The following is a 24,907-nucleotide window of genomic DNA, read 5'->3' on the forward strand; positions in this document are numbered from 1 at the left end:
CAGTGAACACTCATTTAGAGGTGCTGGTGTCTGCCATGTGTCTCTACATGGCATTAAATCCTACTACCTCAGAATAAAATGTCTAACTTCTAGCTATCTAACATTAGATGAGATTAGCCCTGCCGTGTGTCTCACCATGAAGACCTTCTATGGCTTAAAGGCTTTGGATTCTTTCCTAGATTGTCATGACAGACTGACAATGAAGTCTTTTACCATGGTTTGAAGAACATCCTATGTAGTGATTTTATAGACTTAAACGCCAGGCAGTGATGCATTGCCCAATCGAGTGTCATATAAGAATCATAAATCATAATCTTGCAGGAGCTTGTGGATGTCAGACATGTGAATATGCTGATTTGGTATCCATGGTAGTTTGGCATGTCTCACATCTTTGTCTTTTACCCAAAATAGATTAGCTCTTAAATATTACTCAGCACTTGGAGTTCTGCCACAGCACAGAAGACAGTTGAGAAAACACCAAAAATGTGTCTCCCAGTGCAAAGAAATATTGAGATAAACTTCACTGGCTTCATTCAGTCTAAAAGCAGAACCCTCTTCCATGGTGGTGTAGCAACAAGGCGGGTTGAGGTTATTTGGCTAGATGGTAGTTGAGGGGGAAATATCAACGCGTGCACTGGAAGTGAAATAGGACAAAACGTGAGCATGAAGCCACTCAGGACTGTAACCCTTGCTGGAGCACTCATCTCTCTTGTCTGCAAGTACAGCTGGGTTGCAGTTCAAACTGAACACAGGAAATCTATGGTGTAGTATTTCCAGGAATAATGAAATGATATAGAGCACAAAACTAATGCTAAGGCACATAAGTAATGTGTTACCTCCAAAGTCCCTGCTTTCACAGCACAAATCGGCAATCAGATCGTATTGCAGACAAAGATCGATCTACACATTTGCACAAGCAAACAAGGCAGTTTGCCTGCAGAATGTGCGGAGATGTTAATCATTTGCGCCATTCACGAGTGGGCCTCTGAAGTTACTGTTAAGAAGTTAGAAGTTAACATTATGGTACTCTTCAAATGAAATCTGAATTTACACGTAGCTGAAAAATAAATTCAAAGGCCAATCCATTCTTTTATGTCCATAAACAGCCAAGATATAGTTTAATTTCTTCAGATCATAGAAGTCTTTCATTCACTTTGGAAAGCACCTCCCTATCTGACGGCTGTTGGAAGGGGTGGCATCTGAACAATCTGGGCTCCCATTGGCCATTCTCCCACATTCCCAGGGACAGGAAATGTGCTCTGCGGGGATTCCAGGAAAGCCAGTGGAAAAGGTGTGAAAACCACTGGCCCATCTATGGAAGAACAGAGCCCCTGAGACTCTTCAGTTTTATTCTTATCTGGGAAGGAACTGGGAAAAGTATATTGTACAGAAAACTGCTTGAAGATAATTCAAATGTCTGAGACAAAGATGCAGGTTTTACAGCCCTGCCTGGGGTTATGCATGTGCTTGCTGAAGGCTATCAGGACACACCACTCTGTAGACCATGCCTCTATTGGGGTACACCTGCTATCTCACCCTAAATATACTGTCAGGCCTGATGTGATATGACATGACTGTAAAACTCCTTTTGGATAGGGAGGAAAAGGGAGACCTTGTGTGAAATGCCACCCATGATTCCTTCCTTGAACCATTTCAGTTCCCAGCCCACACGAAAGTTCTTGGTGGTTTTCTCTGCTTTCCTTCCCCCGGTGCAGTGCCAGGCTGAAATTGCAGGGTATTGTATTACAAGTCCCACGGGTGCTGCCTCAGCCTCAGTAAACTTTATTTAAGCACACACAGACATACACAGACAATATACATATATTTGTTTCTTCTCTGACAGTTCTACAGGACCAACACTGCTTTGGATGACACTCGTGGAGAATTTGAAAAAGTGCAGGAAAGGTACGAAAAAATAAAGGTCTTTTAATAATTTGTGAGTCATGGTCATCCACAGAAACAACACAGGTGCATTCAACCAGGCGAGCACATGGACACGTCTCCACATACAGTACATTGTGTCTATATAGGTATCTCCACATACATTGTGTCTATATAAAAGTACAACAGTCTCAGAAGTCAGCAGGACACAAAACCAGACGAGTACTGGTGTGGCACATGCTTGCACTCCCAGTGTCGCAACCCACTGCCAGTGCACCAGTGTGACTTGGTCAGGGTGTGCGTGTGAACAGAAAGATGCTCCAGACATAGTCTCACTGTACACTATAAAAACTCACCAAATATGCAACAACGTCATAAAATGAACATTCATCTGGGGTTCTGGTGACCAGCTACTTTGAGTCAGATCTCACAGCTTTTGTGTCACCACAACTCCTGGGTTATATGGTTACTTATCTGATATAGCTACAACTATCTCTTAACATATATTTTATATACAGTACATATACACAGAACATACACAGAGCAGTATATGTATATTTTTGTGTTTTCACGTTTGTACATTATATCACAGAATATATGAACACATAAAATATATGTTTTAGGACCTAAAAAGAAATAATTTTATAAAATATTCATAATACCCCCCCCCCCCAAAAAAAAAAGCCCAGAGGTCAAACAAAAGAAATCCAGAAATGCACTCTTGAAGTGTTAACTGCCTGCCCTTGGACAGCGTTACACGCCTTCCCCTTCCCTTCGTAAGTACAGTAGCACGATGGTGGTTTGCAACCATGCACTCAGGAAAACACAAAGCAGTATAAATTGTTGAACTGCAAAGTCAGAGTGGAGTCGGTCTGGCTGTCCGACTCTACACTCTCCCACCGCCTCCCTTGCTAGGATTTAAAAGTTTCTGCCAGGAGCACAGTATTTTACCTGCAGCAATATTTGCTAGACTAAATCTACTGACTGCAGTCCAATACTGTTATCTCATAGCGCTTAGAACCCAGCTTCTGAGTTATAGCTTTTTTTTATTTAAAACAATCTTTTTATTTAGCAAAAAATTGTTTCCACTGTACCCTTCGTGTGTCCTCTTCCTAATGTGACAAACCCGGAGGAGATGAAATTATGGAGATCTGGCCCTCCACTTCGATAAATATCCTTTCCATAGTGACCTGCCAAGGAAAAGAAAACAAAGAAACATTTATTCAGTGTGTGTGTGTGTATCTATATATACACATATATGATGTACAGCCCTACTGTCACCCCCATATATGAGTACCAAGGCCCCACAACGTGGTTATATTATTAATGGCAAGCAGAAGGTATAACAGAACATAACAGCTATAGCAGCATCAAAGTCTTATTGTTTTATTGGCAAAGATTTGCGAAGAAGAACAATGGCGTATTTTCATAACTGCCAAGGAATGAATGGATTCTGATAGAGGAACCACTAACGTTCCAAACCAAACGCCCCAGTCTCCGGGAAATTTGATCATCGCTGGCTCAGATTCAGGTTTGCTAACAGCAGCACTCCCAAGGAACTGGTCTCATTCAAACCTTCAACTAAGGAGCTAAAGGAAATCAGAAGAGATGTGGCTTTGATTCTTCCCATTCCAGCCAGACTCCTGACAGCATTCATGTCCCCTTGGTAGAGATTTTGTCTCAGCAGAAAAGCAAAGGTGCAAATATCACTCTTGTCCAGGCTGGACCCAGGTCCCCGTTACCAGTATGATAGCAAACTTTGTCTTGTAGCTTTGATTTGCCCTGGTCCTTGCCTGGCATCCCTGGATAGCTTCTCAAGTGCAACAGTTTTCTGCAGAACACTTCCTAGGAGCTCTCTCAGTCCATGACAACAGAGCAGGTTGAGGAGAGACACAGCTTTTAAATATTTTAATATATTAAAGAAGAAAAAGGCCTTCTGCCTCCCTGTTACCACGCAAAGCTCTGAAATGAGGACATAGATAATTTTTCAGATACATTTTATCATTTCCTCCCTTTTTCATGTTCTTAATTTTTCTATTCCTTTTATTTCAGAGAGAGGCAAAGATAATCTAGGTGCAGGGGGAAGGAAGTTAGGCAGCCTCAGGGGCTGGGAATTCAGGTCCCTCCATGTTAAGCCACCATCCTCACCATGCCTTTCTGCACAAGCCCGTGATGCATCACTGTTCTGCTGAGCCACGGTGGCTGGAAGTCCAGCACAGCAGATGGTCCAGCGCACGGCACTCGAGCAGGAGAGCTGAGTCAGGAAGCTATGGGGAGGGCCAAATGGGCATCAGGGATCCAGGTGGAAATGCAGCCTGGGGCCGAGTTCTGCTGGCTCGCATTGCCTCTGACAGATGCTACAGCCCCTCACTATTTTTCAAACACTGAGACCAAATGCCATTTGCTCTCATACACTCTCAGGCTCTCTGGCAACACTGTAAAAACTAATAGGAACAGAGACTTTGAAATCTCATCAGTCTGCAGAGTTTTCCTCTTTCCTTTTTAGCCAGTCATCCTCACCCCAGTATGCTGGCAGGCCATTACTCCTGTCATCAGAGTCCACCTTGCATATGAGTGGGCTGAGGGTAAACATCCCCCAAGGTCTAAATGTCCCAAAATGTCCCAAAATGTCCCACTGTTCTGCCCCGCAATGGACCTGAGCAGGCTCCAAACCCTGCTCCCCATTCAGGGAGGACACCAGCAACTGTCTGGCCAGGAGAGCCTAGCACAGACTTTGCCATCACATGAGCACATTGAAGATCTTCAGAGGAGGCTCACACATGGCAGGCAGAAGATGCTGAGACTTCTAACACATGTTTATTCTTATCTAATAGAAAAAGCATCCCACTCTCTTCCCTCACATATTTTTTCTGGTCAAGGTCAGTCAAGTGCTCCCTGTAAACTTCTCAAAACACATATAAAGTGTTTCTACAGGTTTGGAAGTGTTAGCAGCAAGACAGTTTTCTTCTTACTTACTTACTTACTTACTAATGCAAGGTGGTAGCAAAAACCATCAAATGCGAGGGCATCCACCCATAAATTGGCTGAGAAAAGAGTTTCAAGAAAAAAAAAAAAAGAAAGAAGGATTTTCTGCTTCCACAGGAATGATCACAGGCTCTTTCTTCTTCCTACCTAGCTCGTGCAAGCTCTGGCTGCTGTGGCCCTGGAAAAGGGCGGCAGAGCTTTCCAACCAAGTCCCTGGAAGCTATTCTTGTTTCATGAGATGTTTGTTCTTGGCCTAAGAAGCCTGCAGAGATGGTTTGTGGCTGCAATGCCCAATTCGCTTTCTTTTTCTCTATCACTTTTCTAAAATGTGCTTTACTTTTTCTTTCCAGTAAGCCAATTTTTGCTTATATATCATCAGTTTCTGTGGTCTCAGGGCCAGCTGCTCTGGTGACTGGCGCTCTGTCAGTGCCACAAATTTACTGTTTTAAACAAGGGTAAAAGAAACACAGCGGGATAGCTATGACTTAGTCGCCATCAGAGACATGGAGGGGTGACCCTCATACCCTCATGACTGGAGTCCGCAATGGATGGCTATAAGCTCTTCAGAAATGATAGGCAAGGAAGGAGAGGGGGTGGGGTGGCTCTGTATGTTAGGGAGTGTTTCGATTGTATGGAGCTCAACGATTGTGATGCTAAGGTCGAGTGCTTATGGGTAAGGATGAGGGGCAAGGCCAACAAGGCAGATATCCTGCTGGGGGTCTGTTATAGACCACCCAACCAGGATGAAGAGGTAGATGAAGTGTTCTACAAGCAGCTGGCAGAAGTCATAATCACTAGCCCTTGTTCTCGTGGGGGACTTCAACTTACAAGATGCCTGCTGGAAATACAACACAGCAGAGAGGAAACAGTCTAGGAGGTTCCTGGAGTGTGTGGAAGATAACTTCCTCACACAGCTGGTAAGTGAACCTACCGGGGGAGGTGCCTCGCTTGACCTGCTGTTCACAAACAGAGAAGGACTGGTGGGAGATGTGGTGGTCGGAGGCTGTCTTGGCCTTAGTGAGCATGATATGACTGAGTTCTCGATTCCTGGTGAAGTAAGAAGAGGGGTCAGCAGAACCACTACCATGGCCTTACAGAGGTCAGACTTTGGCCTGTTCAGGGCATTGGTTGGGAAAGTCCCTTGGGAGGAAGTCCTGAAGGGGAAAGGAGTCCAGGAAGGTTGGGCTTTCTTCAAGAAGAAAGCCTTGCAGGCGCAGAGGCAGGCTGTCCCCAAGTGCCGCAAGACAAACAGGTGGGGAAGATGACTGGCCTGGCTGAACAGGGAGCTTCTGCTGACACTCAGGAAAAAAAGGAGAGCTGAACACTTTTGGAAGAAGGGCAGGAAACTCAAGAAGCGTACAGAGACCTCATTAGGTCTTGCAGAGAGAAAATTAGACAAGCAAAGGCCCAGCTAGAGCTCAGCCTGGCCACTGCTGTAAGGGATAACAAAAAATGTTTTGACAAATACATTAACAACAAAAAGAGAATCAGAGAGAATCTCCATCCTCTATTGGATGTGGAAGGGAACATTCCCACCAAGGATGAGGGAAAGGCTGAGGTACTTAATGCCTTCTTTGCCTCAGTCTTCAACAGGCCCACCAGTTATCCCTGGGGTATTCAGCCCCCTGAGCTGGAAGACTCAGGGACAGAGAGCAGAACAAATCCCCCATCATCCAGGAGGAAGAAGCAGTTTATAACCTGCTGCTCCACCTGGACACTCACAAGTCTATGGGGCTGGATGGGATCTGCACAAGAGTACTGAGGGAGCTGGCAGAGGAGCTCGCCAAGCCACTCTCCATCATTTATCAGCAGTCTTGGGTGACAGGGGAGGTCCCAGACGACTAGAGGCTTGTCAATGTGACACCCATCTACAAAAAGGGCTGTAAGGGGGATCTGGGGAACTTCAGGCCTATCAGCCTGACCTCAGTGCCAGGTAAGATTATGGAGTGGTTCATCTTGAGCGTGCTCACCAGGCAAGTGCAGGACAACCAGGGGATCAGGCCCAGCCAGCATGACTTCATGAAAGGCAGGTCCTGCCTGACCAACTGGATCTCCTTCTATAACCAGGTGACCTGCCTAGTAGATGAGGGAAAGGCTGTGGATGCTGTCTACCTGGACTTCAGTAAAGCCTTTGACACTCTCCCACAGCATCCTCCTAGAGAAGCTGGCAGCTCATGGCTTGGATGGGTGGACTCTTCGTTGGGTAAAAATCTGGCTGGCCGAGCCCAGAGAGTTGTGGTGATCGGAGCTAAATCCAGTTGGTGGCCGGTCATGAGCCGGGTTCCCCCGGGCTCACTGTTGGGGACGGTCTTGTTTGATTTCTTTATCAATGATCTGGAGGAGGGGATCAGGTGCACCCTCAGTGAGTTTGCAGGTGACACCAATTTGGGTGGGAGTGTTGATCTGCTCGAGGGCAGGAAGGCTCTGCAGAGGGACCTGGACAGGCTGGATCGATGGGCCAAGGCCAGCTGTGTGAGGTTTAACAAGGCCAAGTGCCAGGTCCTGCCCTTGGGTCACACCAACCCCAGGCAACGCCCCAGGCCTGGGGCAGAGGGGCTGGGAAGTGCCCGGCGGAGAAGGCCCTGGGGGGGCTGGCTGACAGCCGGCTGGGCATGAGCCAGCAATGCCCAGGTGGCCAAGGAGGCCACCAGCCCCCGGGCTTGTGTCAGCGCTGGTGTGGCCAGCAGGAGCCGGGCAGGGATGGGGCCCCTGTGCTCGGCCCTGGGGAGGCCCCACCTCGAATGCTGGGCTCAGGTTTGGGCCCCTCGGGACAAGGAGGCCCTTGAGGGGCTGGAGCGTGTCCAGAGAAGGGCAGCGGGGCTGGGGCAGGGTCTGGAGCACAAGTGTGCTGGGGGGCGGCTGAGGGAGCTGGGGGGGTTTAGCCTGGAGAAGAGGGGGCTGAGGGGAGCCCTTCTCGCTCTCTGCAGCTGCCTGAGAGGGGCTGGAGTGAGGGGGGGGCTGGTCTCTGCTCCCAAGTCACCAGTGACAGGACGAGAGGGAACGGCCTCAGGCTGCGTCAGGGGAGGTTTAGGTTGGAGATTAGGGAAAATGCCTTCCCTGCCAGAGGGGTCAGGCCCTGGCACAGGCTGCCCAGAGAGGTGGGGAGTCACCATCCCTGGAGGTATTTAAAAGACATGTAGACATGGCACTCTGGGACATGGTTTAGGAGGCCTGGGGGTGTTGGGCTGGGGGTTGGACTTGATGAGCTTAGAGGTCTTTTCCAAACTTAATGATTCTATGATTCTATGAAATACATGCTATTACCTCTAGCTGAAATAATCTGTCTTTTATATGTCCCTTTGGAGAATCTGTTTAAGACAGAGATCAAGAAGGGGAAGTATATGCAAAAAAAAGCAAACGTTTACTGGAGATTGAAGGTTGTTCATCAGCTATTTGCTCTCTGAACCTTGCTCTGCCACTTCGTATAGTACACAGTAGTTAAAACATTCCTGTGATAACAAGCCATTAGCATTTGAACAGGAGTTATGTTTTCCCAAGAGAAACTTCAGTTTGTAGACTTCAAGTAGCATGAGTTTTCCCTTTTTATAGATACATTATAGAATGCTATATTTGTCTTATATATTTTTTTTTATTCCTGCTCATTTGTGATTATTTCTCTTGGCTTCACAGTGTAAAAATGCTGGTACGTGGTTTTTACTTTTAGAAGCGCCTTGGGGGCTGCTGATGGGCCAAGCTCAGGTACTGTTATTCAAGCAGGCTTTTTCATAATCAGTTCTTGGCTGAGAAATTTTCACACTGGAAGTGAATGCTTCCTTGTACCTTACCAAAATGCACGTGCCGAGTAGCCACAGCAGAGCTGAAGAAGCTCAAGTGTAAGTAGACCAGGCTGCAGAGCAGTGGAAGTGCAGACAGGGCTATGCCAGACCAGAAAACATCCCTGGTTCATTCTCTGTTCTGGCTGTTTTCCTCCTTCCTGCCTTCAGCTGTTGGGAGTCCTTCCACAGCTGGCAGACAGGGGTTGGCCCTACCAAAAGGGGTTCAGCCATGAGCTGAGCTGAGCTGAGCTGAGCTGCTGATGGAGATGCCTGTCCTGTGGACTAAGAAGGAGTCCCTGGAACTTATCCAAGGTGTTCACTTTTAGTAGGCTGAAGCTGGGTTTTTCCCTCCACCCTTTGGTGAGAGAGTTAAAAATGGCCTAATTCCTTGAAAAACAAGTGTAAATGGACAGATTTTTCATTTCATTTCAGACTTAGGGGATTTTTATTGCCGATCAGCACCCAACCAAACCAACCCTGCCATTCCAGACAGAGAGGACCTCTCTTTCAAACCCACCAAGGTTTCCCTGAGCCCTTCCTGCTGCTGGGGGCTGCACCAGCCCTGGCGTGGTACGGGGCTCCTTGCAGGGTTGCCCTGTGGGAACAGGGTGGAGGCACAGAGCTGTTGCAGAACCCCAAGCCCACAATAAAAAGGAGATCTCTGATCTAGATCTGCTGCGTAAATAGGTGGGAAGAGTTTGATGGCTATCTGGTACCTGCTGTGTACTGGCACTATTCACATTGCTCTCTGTCCTCCCCCATGTGAGATCACATCAGAGCAAAGCTGCCTTTGGGTGCTGTATTTCCCTGGGAGCACACACAAGATATTTCATGGGCTGCAGCCATCAGGGAGCTGAAACTCAGGTCCCAGAGGCAGCACCCGAGACCTCAGAGAAGACACATAGAGCAAGAGCAGCAGATCAGTGTCGCAAGCGAGGCAAAGCAGCACAGCCCAGCACACTCATGTTCTCAGCCTCCCAGCACTCACTTTCCCTCTTTTACAGCTCACGCTTTGGGTGATATTAGCCGCCGCCTGCCGGTTCTCCATATCCAGGAGTCCTACCCAGCAAGCACTTGTTAACTCTCTCTGGGGCTTGCTGGTAGCTGCATAAGATCACAACCGGTGTCATCATTCAACTGGTCGCTGAGCAGCCCAGCAGAGCGGCTGTGTCCGCTCCACGCTGCTTTGCGCCCCTGTGTGTAAAGGTAGTTACTCTTCCTGCAAAGCACGGGGTGGTCTGTGAATGAAAAGCGTTGTACAGGAGCCAGATTTGATTACGATGGAGTCTCACAGCATGCACTGCTTCCAAAGCAAAGCAACCACCCACCTACCTGATCTCATGGCACGGAACACGCTATCTTTTAATACAGTACTTCTCTAGAGATTTTGCATCTCTAAGGTCTATTTCTCATGGTTAGGATAAAATTTAAAATGCTGCTTCACAGCACCATGTCTGGCTCCCTGGAAGAGGCTTTTCCTGCTCTCGCACTTCCTGCTCTTGCTTACACTCACATCCGTGTGCTCCAATGCATGTAAACCCTCGGACACACACCCAGGCTTGCAGGCTTTATCATTAAAAGAGATGAACAGGAGTCCAGCAAGGCTGTGTGTTGCTAAAGCAAATGAAGGCTAACGCTTACACAGCTTAAAATTGCCAGAAGAAACTGAAACAAGGAGAAACATGACTTTTTTTTCCCTCTCTTTTGGTTATAAGGCACAGCAGAGGCAGAGGCAGAGAGCAGATGAGTGCTTGGCCTGCCACACAGTGAAGGCATATTCTTTAGGGCATACAGCTCAAAGAGGGAACATTTCATTACAATGGCATCCTGCATAACACACATATGGAACAAACTCAGTCACAAACAGCAATTACAACCCCAGCTCTGATTTAACAGAATTATTAGAGCTGAAGTAAAATGCTGTTATCCACCTCTTGGAAACATTATTACTGAGTATGGATTACATCACCCTGAGAAGGTCAGACAGGGACTGTCGTGGACAGCCTTTTGCATGATATACTCTGGAGTCTGACCTCACCCTTGTCACAAATTTCCTTGGAAAAAAAACTACACCCAGAGAGGAGTCACCACATCCAAACTCCTGAGCACAAACATTTTTTTCAGACAGGTCTCTTGTGGAAAAATAAAATCCTTTCACGGGGGGAGGCAGGGGGAAATACGCCACAGCCTACCTGCCTCTGGTGCTGCTCACTTCTGCTGGAGAGATTATTCTGGAGCTATTTTACACATATCAACAGACCAAGACAAAGGACATGAGCTGCCAAAACGACTAAGGTGTTTGCTGAGCACGTGGCAGACCGCTCTGCGTTGCTCTGTCTATCCTGTCAATCAAATACAATCATCTTTGGATGCAAGGGAAGGCATGGATCCCAAAATGAGGAATTCTTTGGGCCAGAGCTGCGGAGGGCAGCCAGCAAGCACACAAACCATCTCAGAAAGTCTAATTGCAGAAATTGGTGGGTATTAGACATGGCTGTGGGCTACCCCACCGAAGGAAGTGTTTGCAGACAGGTCGGGCATCTTGGTGTCTTGCCACAGCATGGGGTGCAGATTAACAGACATTACAATGATAAGAAGGGACACCCAAATGACGTCACTGAAACATTACCATTTTCTTTCTTAAAAAAACCCCAAACAACAGATGCCAGCTGGCTCCTCTCACATTTGTCTGAATAAAGGCACAGTAAGGGCCACTGCAGTGTGTTTTTTCTGGTTTAATACCATAGTTCTGGGATCACTGTCTGTCCTGAACGTGCAAATGTACAAAAAAAAGCAACTGGAATGAGTTCAGTGGTGCTTAGGGTGAGCTGTCAGCATTGCGCAGCCAGACATGGACAAGAAGTAGTCCAAATCAGTGCAGGAATAATAGAGTTTTCTATGCCCTACAGATATTTCTTAAATCACACTGGTGGGCTAAGGAGAGCTGCGTTCCACTTGCCTTGTCCTAATAATGTGACAACCTACGTATAATTTCTCCCCCTGTCAAAATAACTGCCTCTTATTTATCTCCTTTTTCCTCATGCTAAGCCTTTATCATATCCTTCCCTGCTTCATCCCTCTTGCTCTCCATCACATGTGACTACTGACCACAGAGACCCTGATTAAATCAGTCCCCATGGGGCCATCTGGCCACAGCCTGCGCTAAACGGATTCCAGGGGATGGCCTTGTCCATCTCCTCGCCTGGCTCACTGTCCACGGCACAGTAGGAATGGTATTCTAGGTCAGGGTCTCTGTGATCCCCACAGGTCCCCAGGGCTTCTGCGATGTTTCTGAACGAGAACACCCGAGCAGACAGAGCCCAGTCTTGCCCACCGTGAGCCAGGCACTCCTGTGTCACTGGGCTGCCTTCACCAGCTGACGTGGGCTCCAGCAAGCACCTGGCTCTTGCATAACTGACTGCCCAGTGCATCAGAAATGTGGTAAAAACTCAGGCCAGTGTCACCCCAAGCCAAGGAGGAACTTTGGGTTCAAAACAGAGCAAGAGGATTGTTCCAGCTTGAAAACTGGGAGATCCTTATTTTCTCTTTTTATTTATTTCAGTGTGACTTCTGCATTATCAGCTTTCAGAGTATATTTGCGTGACATCTTCCAGCTGCCTTTTCAACTAGGATGGGTAAAAGCTTACTGCTCACAGCCGAATACTGGAGATCTCAAGTAAAATTATTGGCCAGGAACCGGACTTCATGGAAATGACGCATACTGGAAGACTTCCCACAACATCGCAAGAATGGGGAACGGATCCCTGGCACGGGCTTTGTGTCAGTCCAAACTAGCAACCCTGCCAAAAATATGCCCACTTACTGCTCAGCAGACCAAGCCAAATCCAGTGCAGTGAGCCACGTGAGTCCAGGTCGTACTCATATATCTGGCATTGGAAAAGGTGTAGAAAGTGAAGCTAAAAGCTGTGCTCGTTTTCCTCAAAAGTGGCCAAGGGACCATCTCCTTTTGTTAATTGGTTACTCCATTTACTACAGCAGTTGCCCTTGATTTTGCAACCGCCCTGCAAGCTGTAACAAGCTGTAAGAGGCTTCAGGAAACAACACTTTTAGGTTCTGTTAACTTGAAAAAAAAAAGACTCCATGAAAGTAAAATACAGGACTGCCAGGCTAGAGGATCTCACCAATGACATGCGTCAGGGATGACAGAAATACGGTGATGTGTTCATATTCTGTTCAGAGGTATAAATAAAAAGGCTTTCAAAGACAGAGGATTCAGTTGACAGGAAGATAAAATACGGCACCTCTCCAAGGCTCCAAATGCACGTGCTGGTTAGCAGAAAAACCTACTGAAGTACCCGGTTTATGCAGGAAAATGTTCTGCTCCCATGGCCTGCCTCTCACCAACGAACAGCTGTACCGAGTTCCGCATGTCTTGAAGCATGCTCTGAAGCTCCAGAAAGAGCAAACATTTAAGCCCCCAAAAGCCAAGGAAGGACACCCCTTTCCTCTGCAGTACAGCAGAGGGAAGAGACCCCATGTATATTCCCCTTTATGCAATCAGGGATGAGGGGCTCACACAGAGAGGCTTCCCTGGTTACTGTACTCCCCATTCCCCGCGCTGAAGCTGTTCCCCTTTGCATGGAAGAAGAGAAGGAAGGAAAAGAGACTCTGATGCTTTTCCCTCGAGGACATAATAAGTGCAATTTACAGCAATGCCATCACATAAAACGCAGTGAAAGCACAAGCAAATCAAGGCTGGCTAATATCTCTATAGAAGGCTCATGCGGTTGCAATACATGCTCAGCGAGTACAAGAAAGCCACCACCAAATGTATAAGAAACCAAACAGGCTTGGGACTCCCATTCAGAGGAGTCTCAGATTCTTAAAAGCCCAGTTGTTTCCATCAGTATTGGGGGAACCTGTGCTGTTGCACCTCTACACTTGCAGCAGTGAAATTACAGCTCCGACATCGCACAGGGTTAATATTACATCAGACCTGAGCAGAGCAGGAGGCAAGGCCGCCTTCTAAAGAGGTGCTCTAGGGTAGCCATGTATCAAGGGGATCCTTGCAGCTCAGGCTGTCAAAAATGAATGACAAATTGGCCCTTAATCTTTCTTCTGCATCCTTAAGCACACCCTATAATTGTACAGCTAGTGATACGGAAGGAGCTCAAGTTTTTGTATGACTCAGGAGAAGGGGAAAAAGTGTCCTTCTGTTTCTTTTACCAGGCCATGAATCTGCTCACTTAGCCCTAATCTTCACACATCCACGCTTACCACATAACACCCTCTCGGAGAAACATAATAGAGACTGAGGACTGTTTTATCATCCTGCTGAATTCTGTAGCCAGGAAACAATTATTGCAGGTTGATTTAAACCATTCTATACAGAGAATATCAGCCACGATTAAACGCTGTAGGTTTCCACAGCAATGTATATACAGCTTTATCTGGTTTAGCCGTTACCCTGCTCACCCAGCTCTCCGAAGAAGCAGCTTTAATTTCTCTCCCTGCCAACAAGCGTTCAAGGCCATGCCTCTTCCTTCCTGCCAAGCACCTAAACACCAGGCTATGGCTTTTCTGATCCCTGCCAGGTGGGACTTAGAGTCCCTCCTTTACCCATGTTGCACCAATAAGTGAGTGCTGACATTACACAGTGAGCGTACTTGCCCCCAAATCGCTTCAGGATGACACGTCTCTGAACCAAGGGAATTTGGTGATATCCAGAAGTATTCATTTGTACTTAAACCCAGGCCTGCCTGAGGAAGACCTGCATATCTCTCAGGCTTCAGTGCACGGTCTGTTGGAGGATAGCTAGTCTTTGGCAATCCTCCCTGTTTCCACCTACTTAAGAGCAGTAAAAAAGAAAAAGGAAAAGAAAAGAAAAGAGGAAAACCCAGCACTTCCCTGGCAGAAATCTCCAGGGAGCAGTTGCAGGGGTGTGACAGAACAGACGGTGGGAGATGCATCATCAAACCAGCCACCATCTCTACAGCATTTCTTTAGCGTCACAGACCTGGTGGTGGCTGGTGTAAATGCCGTGGCTCTGCTGATGGCCAGGCACTTGCCTTTAGGTGTCTAACTGGTGTTGCTGTTGCAGCCCAATAAATATGACTTTTGCTATTACCAATTAAAATCCCCAGGGTTTGTACTGACCCACAACACGGGGTCTTGGAGCCGGTCTGGGCTTGCCTGGACCTGAGCTGCTTTTGGCTTGTTTGAGCTGTGATAGCAACACGGGGTCCGTCACCTACCCTGGGCTGGCTCTGCTCTGGGACCAGCCTGTGGCAACAGCCTGACAAAGCCAAGCTGTCCCTGGTGACAAACTGATGACCCCCCCCGAGAGACATGGGAAGAGCGAGCACACCACCAGAGACACAAGGTGAGTATTAGTAAGTTTATATATCCATTTTAAGGGCAGAATAAATGAGTCTTTCTGTATTAATTTGAACTATGAGCACTAGTACTGTTGTAACTATTCCTTGTGTTTTGATTAGAGTGTTGAAACATTAAATAACTAACAATACACTTCCAGCTCCACATACGAGGTGAAGTCCCTTTGGCTATGTAGAATTTTAAGTGTAACGCTTCATCTATGAAGTGTGGTCATAAATCTGTTTCCCTTCTCCCAGTACTAATTCCCAGATCAGTATGGAAGAAATTCAAAAGTTTCCAGCTGGAGAAAATGCCAGCTTAGATGCACATGAAGTCTTCTGGTTGACACATTTAGAGAAACCATTTTAATTAATTATCTCATAAATATCTTGGCTGCTTTCCCTGTAACAGTGTTAAATTTCACAGCACATGAGTTCTCCCAGGTAAAGGCTGGCTCCGTAAAGCTCAGCCCCACAGAAGTCCTGCTGGCAGCGCACCACCGTGCTTTACCGCTCGCTCCTACTTTGCTCTTTGCTTGCGCCACCCCTCGTTGCTGACGTGTTGCAGATAACACAGCACAGAGGCAAAGGGTGCTCACTTTCTTACGCACAAGCTGGATTTCTTACTTGCTGTCAGAGCTAAAAGCTTCACTTGCTGTGACCAGTTTAGGTCTCCATAGGAGGCTGGGTGTCTATTGCCTGATTTTTCATCAAAACTCTGTTGGATTTTAGTCTGTGTCAGTGCAGCACTAAGCACTGAAGTTTTTATACCTTTAAGGTTCTCACAATAAATTGGTGTAATTAGGAAGTTATAGCTTCACAAAATGCATCTTGTGCTCTGCTTTTAATTGACTTGACCAACAGAAGTGGTTGAGCTGCTACAGTTGGCCCCAGTGACCTTAAGTAACTCCAGGTAATCCAGGACACCTCAGGTGACCTGGGTGCAGGAGGTACTCGTGACTCAGATACCTTGCTGTGTTAAGAGAAAGGGAAGAATCTCTGCTTCCTGAGGACAACTCGCATGCACTAGTGGTTCATGTAGGAATTAGAAATCATGGAGGACTGGTGGCAATATCTGCAGTGGTGAATAAGCAAGGGCTCAAAGAGAAGCTTTTGCGTAGGTGTCCGCCTGATTCAGGGTGCTATTCCAACCTGGGGCCGCTGCTCCTGCATTATTACTGCGTAATTGATATAATTATTTATGTAATTTCCTTTCACATTCATTCTCTAGAGGGTTTTGCCTTGCTTTCAGTGGCCAGGGTATGAACAAGTCGGAGCTGGATGGACGTTTACTCAACAACATGGATGGTTTTACCCATTCTAGCGTGGAGATTACAGTAAGCACCTCTGCTTCCAGTCACGGATATGCAGTGAAGGCCTCTCCTGTTTGCTGTACTTCCCACAGTCCCTCTTTCTTGAACCACGCTTTCACAGCCTCCCTATGGGAACAGCAGCAATAACCTACATGGCAAAGTAACCTGAGGGAAGTGTCGAGTGCTTTTCCAATTCTCTCTAATCTGATTTAGCAAGTGGAAGCAGCAGGAAAACGTTACTGCTCTGTTACAACAGGTGCTCAGAAAATTATGTCAAGACCCCATACACCCACTTCTGCAAAGGAAATTAATATGTTGTTACGAAATAATGCTGAAAATGGAAACTCTCCAGAGGATAAGAGAGACAGCATGATCTTTGACTCCAACTGCAAGGCTTTTCAGTCTTGTCTTGGGATTTTGTGTTGCATGGACTTCTGCAGCTTCAGCCCTTAATTTCCAAGTAATAACATCTCTTGAGATAACTAAATGAAGCTGGTTTACGCTTGTGTGCTTAACTGACTTCAAACCAGAAGTTTTATTTTGATGTGAAGATATTACCTTCAGAAATTTTTGAAATGTCTGCATTTACAACAATCTTCTTGAATAAAGAAGCTACAAAACTTCAGATACAGTCCCCAAATGCATTTGTTTTATGAAGTTACTTCTCAACAAACAGAATTTTTAGAAGCGCATCGTCCACACGTACATTAACACTGCAGCCTGCAGACCTGTGCAATGACTTTCAGGGGAACAGGATGATGACGACTGATTTCTCCTTCTGGGTAAGGCAGTAAAAGGGAATGTATGTACCTGGTGCTGCCTCAGTGAACTCTGAAGAGCTGAGTCAAAGCACATGATCTCAGGAAATCTCTGGGAGACAGGATAGAAGGAGAGGAAATACTGCATGTATGCCTTAGCCTTAGCCACCTTCTGAAGACCCTGGGCCTATCACTAGGAACAGAAAGATGATGTGAAAACACAGGTTTGTCATTAAAGAATGAGAATTTGTTATTAAAGAAAACTTCAGGTTTTCTTCTGGTTAAGGTGGAGGAAAACCTTCATCTGAAAGATGCAACAGCACATGACTTACTAAGGAATCTTACTGGAAATAGAAATGAAGAGAATTTATGAAGGAGACAAAGTGGTTGACCAAGTGGCACGAGTGATGAAGCACTCCACTTTTCCCAGGTATAAGAGAAAAGGGAAATGGCTTCAGGCGCTCTCTGATTATGTGCTGAGCCCAAGAATTCACAGCAGCCTGTGACCGTTCCCGCTCTCAAGTTCTAAGCGATAGGTCTGCCCAGAGTGTAAACAGGCGTGTAGACTGCCCCTCAAAGATGCTCTGACCTCTGAGCCCCATCCTGTCTTCTCAAATGGACCCTCAGAGATAATTTTCTCACTGGTATTAAGCAGTCCTCACCTATGCAAGACGGACCCTTAAACTGCTCCTGTCTATTCTGAGTGTGGCTATAGAGAGATCAACTCATTGTCCTGGATCTTTTCTAGATTAAATCACACTTCTAAAGCTATAGAGAAAAACAGTCTGTGTGAAAGTAGAGTGGCAAATGGTACAGTGTACTACACGTAAGGAGGACAGCAAGTTCCTAGAGACTCCTGGTCTAATATGGCTCTATTAGGAAACTCTTCTGTTGCTGCTCTCTTTACTTTAAAACAGAAGGCGAGTGAGCCAGAGGATTCAATATGGGAATCATTAGTAGTTGCCTGTTTATTAATCTCTCTACTGCTGGATCTCATCCCTCCTGCTGTGCTCCTGTCATCAGTAGTGTCACACTGAAATCGCAGGACCACAACGATGTCCAGCAACACAGCAGGGGATCACTTGGACACGTCTTGACCATTTGGCAGCACATCCAGGGCTTCCCAGTGCAGGCACAGGTAGAAAGCTCATAAGCTCAGCAGGTGCCTTCTGGCAGGGAAAATCCAGGGAAGTGAATGTTTGGCAGAGTTGCTGGTACATGAACAACCAGACATTTCTGCTATGAGTGAGGGCAGAATACATGAGGCTGCTTTTACTTTTAAAACCTCTTATTTATACTGAATTAACAAGAATTGTTTCAGCGGTCTGTATCCCTCTGCCCCCCAAGCTCCTCCTTATCTCTCTTGGGTTTGTGTTTCATCTGCTTGGCCCTGCACCAATGGCGAAAGCAGTGTGTTACTCAAGAACGGAGGCTCTGCTTGTGCTGGTGCGCTCCACTCCGCGTCGGCAGCCTGGGACGTGCGCAGCTATCTGCGTGGAGCACCTTTCCGTAGCTCCTAGCAAAACCTGCATGCTCATTGCACTGCATAACGGAGGCTCTGTTGACAATTCCAGAAAACTGCAGATTCCTAGAGGTAGCTGTAAGTTACGCTGGTGCCGTCTGTTTGCTTGTTTAAATGCTTATGAAGAGTGGCTTCTAGGTATTTGATCTGGTTGTATACGATAATTCCAGTGCTTACTCGTAAAGATCTCCATAGCTAGGAGGAATGTTGGTAAATAGCACTATGCAGAGCTCTACACTCAAGTAACATCCACTTTTATTGGGGTTAGATATGCAGGAATATGACAGGGAGACATTCCCAAAGTACGGTGAAGCTATCTAATGGCACAACTTGTACCGTCGTTAATGAGAGACACAAGGCCACCAATTCCCTGTGCTGTGCTTTGAAATTGTGCCCTGGAGTGCCTTTTAGCATCGTTTGCTCCAAGGCTAATCCACTTTCTAGTGATGTTGTGTCTCTGAACGCTGTAGCAAACCCTGGAACTGAGCAGCTGCTCAGGAAGTGAACAGCATCATAGCCAGTCAAGCTACGCTTCTTCTGCTGGAGATTTGCTGATCTATTTAGAGAGGGCCTGATATTCCCCTTCTAATTAATTTGTTCTGTTCGCCTGTGACTGAACTGGCTTTTGTTCTTTGGGAGCTCCTCAAAAATTAGATGCAATACCTGACGGAATTTAATTATATAGGCTGGGAGAAAGTGATTAAGGGCAAAGGGAGGGCTGATCACACTGCACACATGCTGCAAGGGTATTAGCAGAAGGGAAGGTAGAGGCTGCTGCTTCTCAGCTGGAGGGAGAATACTGAGCAGTGATTGTCTCCAGTAGGAACTTTAAGGTTAGAGATAAACATTCTTTGATATCTGAATGCCTTTGCAAGGGTCGGATGTGTATTAGTAGAGCTGTTCAGATCTGTCTCAGATACCATTCCAGTGAAATTAGGTCTGCACATCACCCTTGGCCTTGTGCAGCAGATATTGATTCTGATGCTCTTTAATCCCCTTGGGAGCTGTGTGCTTCCACAAAGGGAGAACAGGCTATGGGAGAAGGATCCACCAAGGAGCTGAACACAAAGGTGTTTGCTCCTGATCTCTGCCAGAGCTTGCTTGACCCAGAGTCTGGGAGGCCCTAGACCACATATCCCAGTTCTCAGTGGGAGAACTGAGTTACCCAAGATGATAAATGTGAAGGGGATTCAGGAGTGGGGGCTCTTAGGTCAAACTTCAACAGAAATTCTGCAAAATGGCACAATTCCACCAGTGTTTGGTCACCACAGCCATGCCCATCTCTGCTCCATGGCATAGGAATAACTCTTACTCAGAGAAAGGTAGTGGAATTACGTAAAAGGGTGGCTAAGGAAAGAAACAACAAAGTGAAGAAGAGAAGGGAGAGGAAGAACTGGAGCAAATAAGAATGCTTGATCACAAGAAATCGTTCAGTTAGTCTCCTGGAAACTGCTTAAAATCACGCAGCTGAAGGTATTAGATGATAATATGAATAGCCACCAGGCTGGAGAAAGCACATAGTGCAGACCTTTCCAGGTGCATCCTGCCTTTTAAGGTACTTCAGTAGCATTGATGTTCAGGCACCATGTGCCAGCACATCTGTAGGGAGCTGGGTTTTGAAATGGTGGGAAGACAGGTGGTCTGGGGTCCAAGGTGTCCAGAAAGCCAGAGGCACCGAGACTACCACCCCCCATCAGCAGGGGACAGTTTCCTTTGCAAGGGTGCCTGCAGCCCCCTGGGCCGCTGCGCTGATCCAGGGACAGGCTGAGTGACTGACTTTAAAGGGAAGACGGTGGGCAGGAAGGTGACAGCGAATGTGTGTCCCTGCTCCCACACTGGTAGGCTCCTATTGTGAAGGCGCATTAGGGATGCAGGAAGGGGTGCACGTACAGGGATCTCCTGGGCCATACATTCTTACCCTAACATCACCATCCAGGCAAGTCCTAAAATAACTGGAAATGGAAGAAAATGTGTCCAAGTATTTTACCTTAAACAAGCTGGTTAAAGCACTCGTACTTAGCAGCCTGCCACATACTACGAAAGATCTTTTTAGACCAAATACACAAGTCTTGTTCTACTTAGGAAACGCTTAATGCATCCTCACTTGGGGACTGAGCAGCAAGGGGTCAGGGGAAGCAGTGCCGGAGCTGGCTTTGCGCCCAGCCCTTGCTCTGATGCCACAGGAGACACCAGCTCCAGGGATGGTGACAAGGAAGCTCATGAGACTACGCTTAACACTTTGAGACCGCCGCTGCCATGGTGGAGCATCCTGTCCCTGCCCTGTTTAACGATCATTAGCAGTAGCTGGTTGAGAAGAGTCCCTGTGCTAATGAGCACCTCAGGGCAGTGGCAGAGAAAAAGGGCTTCCCTGCTGAGTGAGGATGCCTGAGCAGAACATCAGCACTTCTGTAGTGTGCAGCAAACACATTCCTGCCTGAGTAATTTGTCTCACAAATATCAGTCCCGTCAGACTGTCTCTGACTGCCCGTGATAACGTTTGTCTGATGGAGGCGCTGATGGGGGTTACTCAGAGCCCCGTCTTACTGCAAAACGGAGACCTGCCTCCCCAAACCACCTTTGATTTATGAATAAACTATCTCTCTCAACTCCCACAAGCCTTCAGGAGCTTTATGCTGCTGCAGCAACACTGCTGCTCTTATCCCAGCCAGCTGGACACAGTGAGAGGAGCTGCCATCCTACTTCTGAGGTGAGAAATAGGCAAGCCCAGGCATAGCCAGGTCTGTATGTTCCCACACAAATATCATCGCTTAGCCAACAGAGAGGCCCAAGCTACGCCGCCTGCGGAGCTATTTAAGCACAGCCACATGGTCCAGGAGAGCCTGCAGCAACTACTCCCAGATTCGTATGAGAGAGGATTAGAAGCTGCTATGAAAACAGCCACGAATATGAGGTGCTTCACAACTCACCCACTATCTCTGTTTGCAGCCAGCGGGTGGCTCCCAGACAGCCTGCGCAGGCAGATGTGCCTGGGATTATCCTGCCTCCTGATGCACCAAAGTGCTGGATTTGCTCAGAGACACTGAGCGCTTGGGACTGAGAGGCCCGGCTGCTGCACAGGCTGATTCTGCCACCTTGGAGGATGGCATGAGTGAGTCCTTCCTGAGCTCGAGAGCAAAACGAGGTGCTCTCTAAGGGCTCGGTCCCATGTGAATATTGTGATGAGAAACGAGAAATAAAGTAAGACACAACTTTGCAAAGTCTTTTGACACAGTTTGGGCTCAGGTCTCAGAATGACAGTACCAACACCAATTTCCTGCTGGCAAAATGCTTCCTATACTGTTTTTCACTCTGTAGTCAAAGCCCAGTTCATTGGCTTTTCCTTGGTATGGAGGAGATCTCTGATTTTACCCCACAGCATGTACCAGTTTGGCCTTTTCCAGTATTTGAAAGGGTTTTAGATGTGTGCACAACATTTTAATGTCATGAACCGGCTATCCAAGGAGGGAGGTATGAAGTGGGGAGAATGTGGCAAATTGGGAAGCCTGAGAAGAAAAACCAGAGTGGATTAAAAAACAAGAGCGATCACACACTAATTTAAAAAGCTAGATTTGGTAACGATTGCTAATGGTACCTTAAACTGTCTTGTCTGAGCTATACATTTGTTTTGCTGCTTCCTAGTTTCGTTTGTTTGTTTGCTTTGCTGGTTTTACATGTTTATGGCTGTTGACCTAATGAACATGACAATTCTGACACAACTCTGACAGTGGTGACGATAATGACCAACAATGATCTCTTGTGATTAAGCAGTCGGCATGCTTGTGCCTGCTCTGTTTTGCAGAATAGCTTTTAAAAAGGTGAGTGATAGTGAGTATGCACTGAAACAGAGGAACAAGCTGTGGGAGGGAAAGCAATTTGGACTCCAATTTGGTTGGGGAAATTTTTTCACTAGTGTTATGGCATGTTTTAGGAGGAAAACAAAGATTTCTCAGGTGGCTTGTGGTAGTTTGTGTCCTGTCACTAGTCCTCATGACATTTTTTTTCTACTTAGTGCAGTACTGTGGCTTTTCTGGGCTGCTGTAGCCCACACGCCAAATGCAATTCCTCCTGTTTTATAGCTGCCTGCAGCTGGAACTTAGACCCCCGAAGTAGGAGGGAAGTGATATGCAGCCAGGCAGCCTGCCTGGAGGATACCACAGCCTTGTATGGCAGCCTTCCTCCACACACAGGACTAGGGACAAAGATAAATGTGAGGGTAGGGAACTGTGCAACCACACCCAGGCTGTATCACCCCAGATCAACATCCCCTCCATGCTCGCAGAACTGGCAGCATGAGCAAAATAAAACACCAAAATAAAAAACCAAAAGGTATTTCGAAACTAAGGTTTCTGCATCGATTTTGGGTTTAAGTGACATTCAGCTGCTGAATGTGTGTGATTTGCCTCTCTGTGCCTGACCCACAAGGAAAAAGGAACCTGAAGCCATCAAGAAGACCTAGCTCTTTAATTCAGCACAGGCTTCTAGGTTTGGACGTCTCAGGCAAAGCTGGCTGGAGGCTGGGGCTGAAATTGCACAAAAATGAATTGTTTGATCACTAGAAAGAAAATAAGAGAATCTATCAGGCCAACCAAACACCTCACTCTGGACATCTATTATTTTTATACTATTTTTAGGGGAGAGCTTGTTGAAGTCACAACTTCTTTTGAGCAGCAAACCTCGTCTTCTTCATTTGGAGAAAGTCAACATTAAACGCATCAGTGTGTTGAAAAGGAAACTCAGAATGCACACTGAGAAATGTAAAAAAATCTGTCGGCTGCTTTTAGAGAGATTGTGATCTTCTGGTCCAACCTAAGGGCAGGAGCTGGCAGAGGCATGTCGCAGTGCTCCGCAGCTGGGGTTTGGAGAGCGCAACAAGCCTGAAATGCTAAGGAAGCCTGCCCTTGGGGTCCCAGAGTATCCTGGTGATATTGGATGATAACCAAAGACTTTAGAAGTATAGAAGAACCTGTGTTTTGTAAAATTTAAATACGGGACAGGGGAATTGTCTTCCTAAGAGGGCAGATTATCATCTGTCTGCCGCTTTACATCTGTCTGTGAAGGAGAAGCTGGCCATTGCCAGAGTCACACATGAAACCAGAGGGCAGATCTGAGCAGGCTGGAGGCGCCAGTGGCCCCGCTGTGCTCTGGGAATACAGACAGGGAAACCTAATTTGGCCTGTAGCTCTGTCACAGACCCTCAGGGGTTTTGCGAAAGTAGAGGTGTCTCAGGAGGAGGATCACCAGACATGCCCGTACCTCAGACCCTGGCAGCTCATGTGTGAAGGAAAGTTGGCTGGTGCTCTAACTGCTCTACAAATGGTGATCATCATGTGTGAGCTGTACTCCTGGAAAATACACCTGCCCGTACCCATGACATGGCATGGTGGAGGACAGCTGCAGCTTGTGCTGTCTCTAAAAGGCTGCAGTGCTCTAAACCCAAGGCAATAGCTAATGGGGACCACAAGCTGCACGCTGCTGGAGATCCTCTGCCCTCCACACTTCCAGGTGGGAGCTTTTGTGTGCTGAACTGTGTCTCTAGATTTCCGTACATTACTTTAAGGAGAGGAAAGACATGGAAGTGGGTAATCCAGGCCTTAAGATACGAATGCTGCTCAGCTGTAAGTGATGAGAGAGCAGGGGTGAGCCTGGCTTACACATATCACAAAGCTTTGTAGGATCAGACCCTGCCGTTGTATATTGATATTGATATTGTATATTGTATATGTATATATGTGTGTGTATATATATGTATATTGATATATATATTGTATATTGTATATATGTATATATAGTGTATATATAGTGTGTGTATATATATGTATGTATATATGTGTATATATATATAGTATATTGATTGTATATTGTATATTGATACGCCGTTGGTGCAAGCCATCGATTAACTCCCAAAGCATGAAGTGGTTAGAGCTGGAGATATGGCACCATCATCACAACAATCATGCCTTAAAAGAAAAGAAATAGCAGGGAACTGTGGGCAGCTTCCTTCCCCGCACTGCTGCAGCCACTGCAACACGCTGTGCAGCGATGACTGCGCCCCAGCACGCTCCCCACCCCTGCTACTGCAGGAGGAACAAGATGAGTCCTTGGGGAGCCTTAGTCCTTTAATGAAAATCAGCCAGTAACAAAGTGTGCTGTTCAGATATACTAATGAAAAAATGTTCCCTTCCCAGGGACAAAGCACCTCACGCTCCTTGGGCACTCCGCTTCCAGGAATCGGTTAACTTCAACGTAGGCAATGAACCCTAAACGACATGGACCCAACGAGGAAAGCTGGATGTACCTGGAGAGGTGAACCACTGGTGCTGGTGGGATTACTCCAAAC

General features: G+C 46.8%; 1 protein-coding gene across 2 annotated transcripts in view; it reads right to left on the bottom strand.

The window, feature by feature from the left end:
• Positions 1–24,907, bottom strand: part of SHISA6 (shisa family member 6) — a 264,872-nt gene that overhangs the window by 198,637 nt on the left and 41,328 nt on the right. For both annotated transcript variants that reach the window (XM_075111244.1, XM_075111243.1), the window contains exon 4: positions 2,976–3,071. In XM_075111244.1, the coding sequence (XP_074967345.1) occupies positions 2,976–3,071 (96 nt within the window). The remainder of the gene's footprint in view (positions 1–2,975; positions 3,072–24,907) is intronic.

Source organism: Phalacrocorax aristotelis, chromosome 16, assembly GCF_949628215.1.
Source record: "Phalacrocorax aristotelis chromosome 16, bGulAri2.1, whole genome shotgun sequence".
NCBI lineage: Eukaryota > Metazoa > Chordata > Aves > Suliformes > Phalacrocoracidae > Phalacrocorax > Phalacrocorax aristotelis.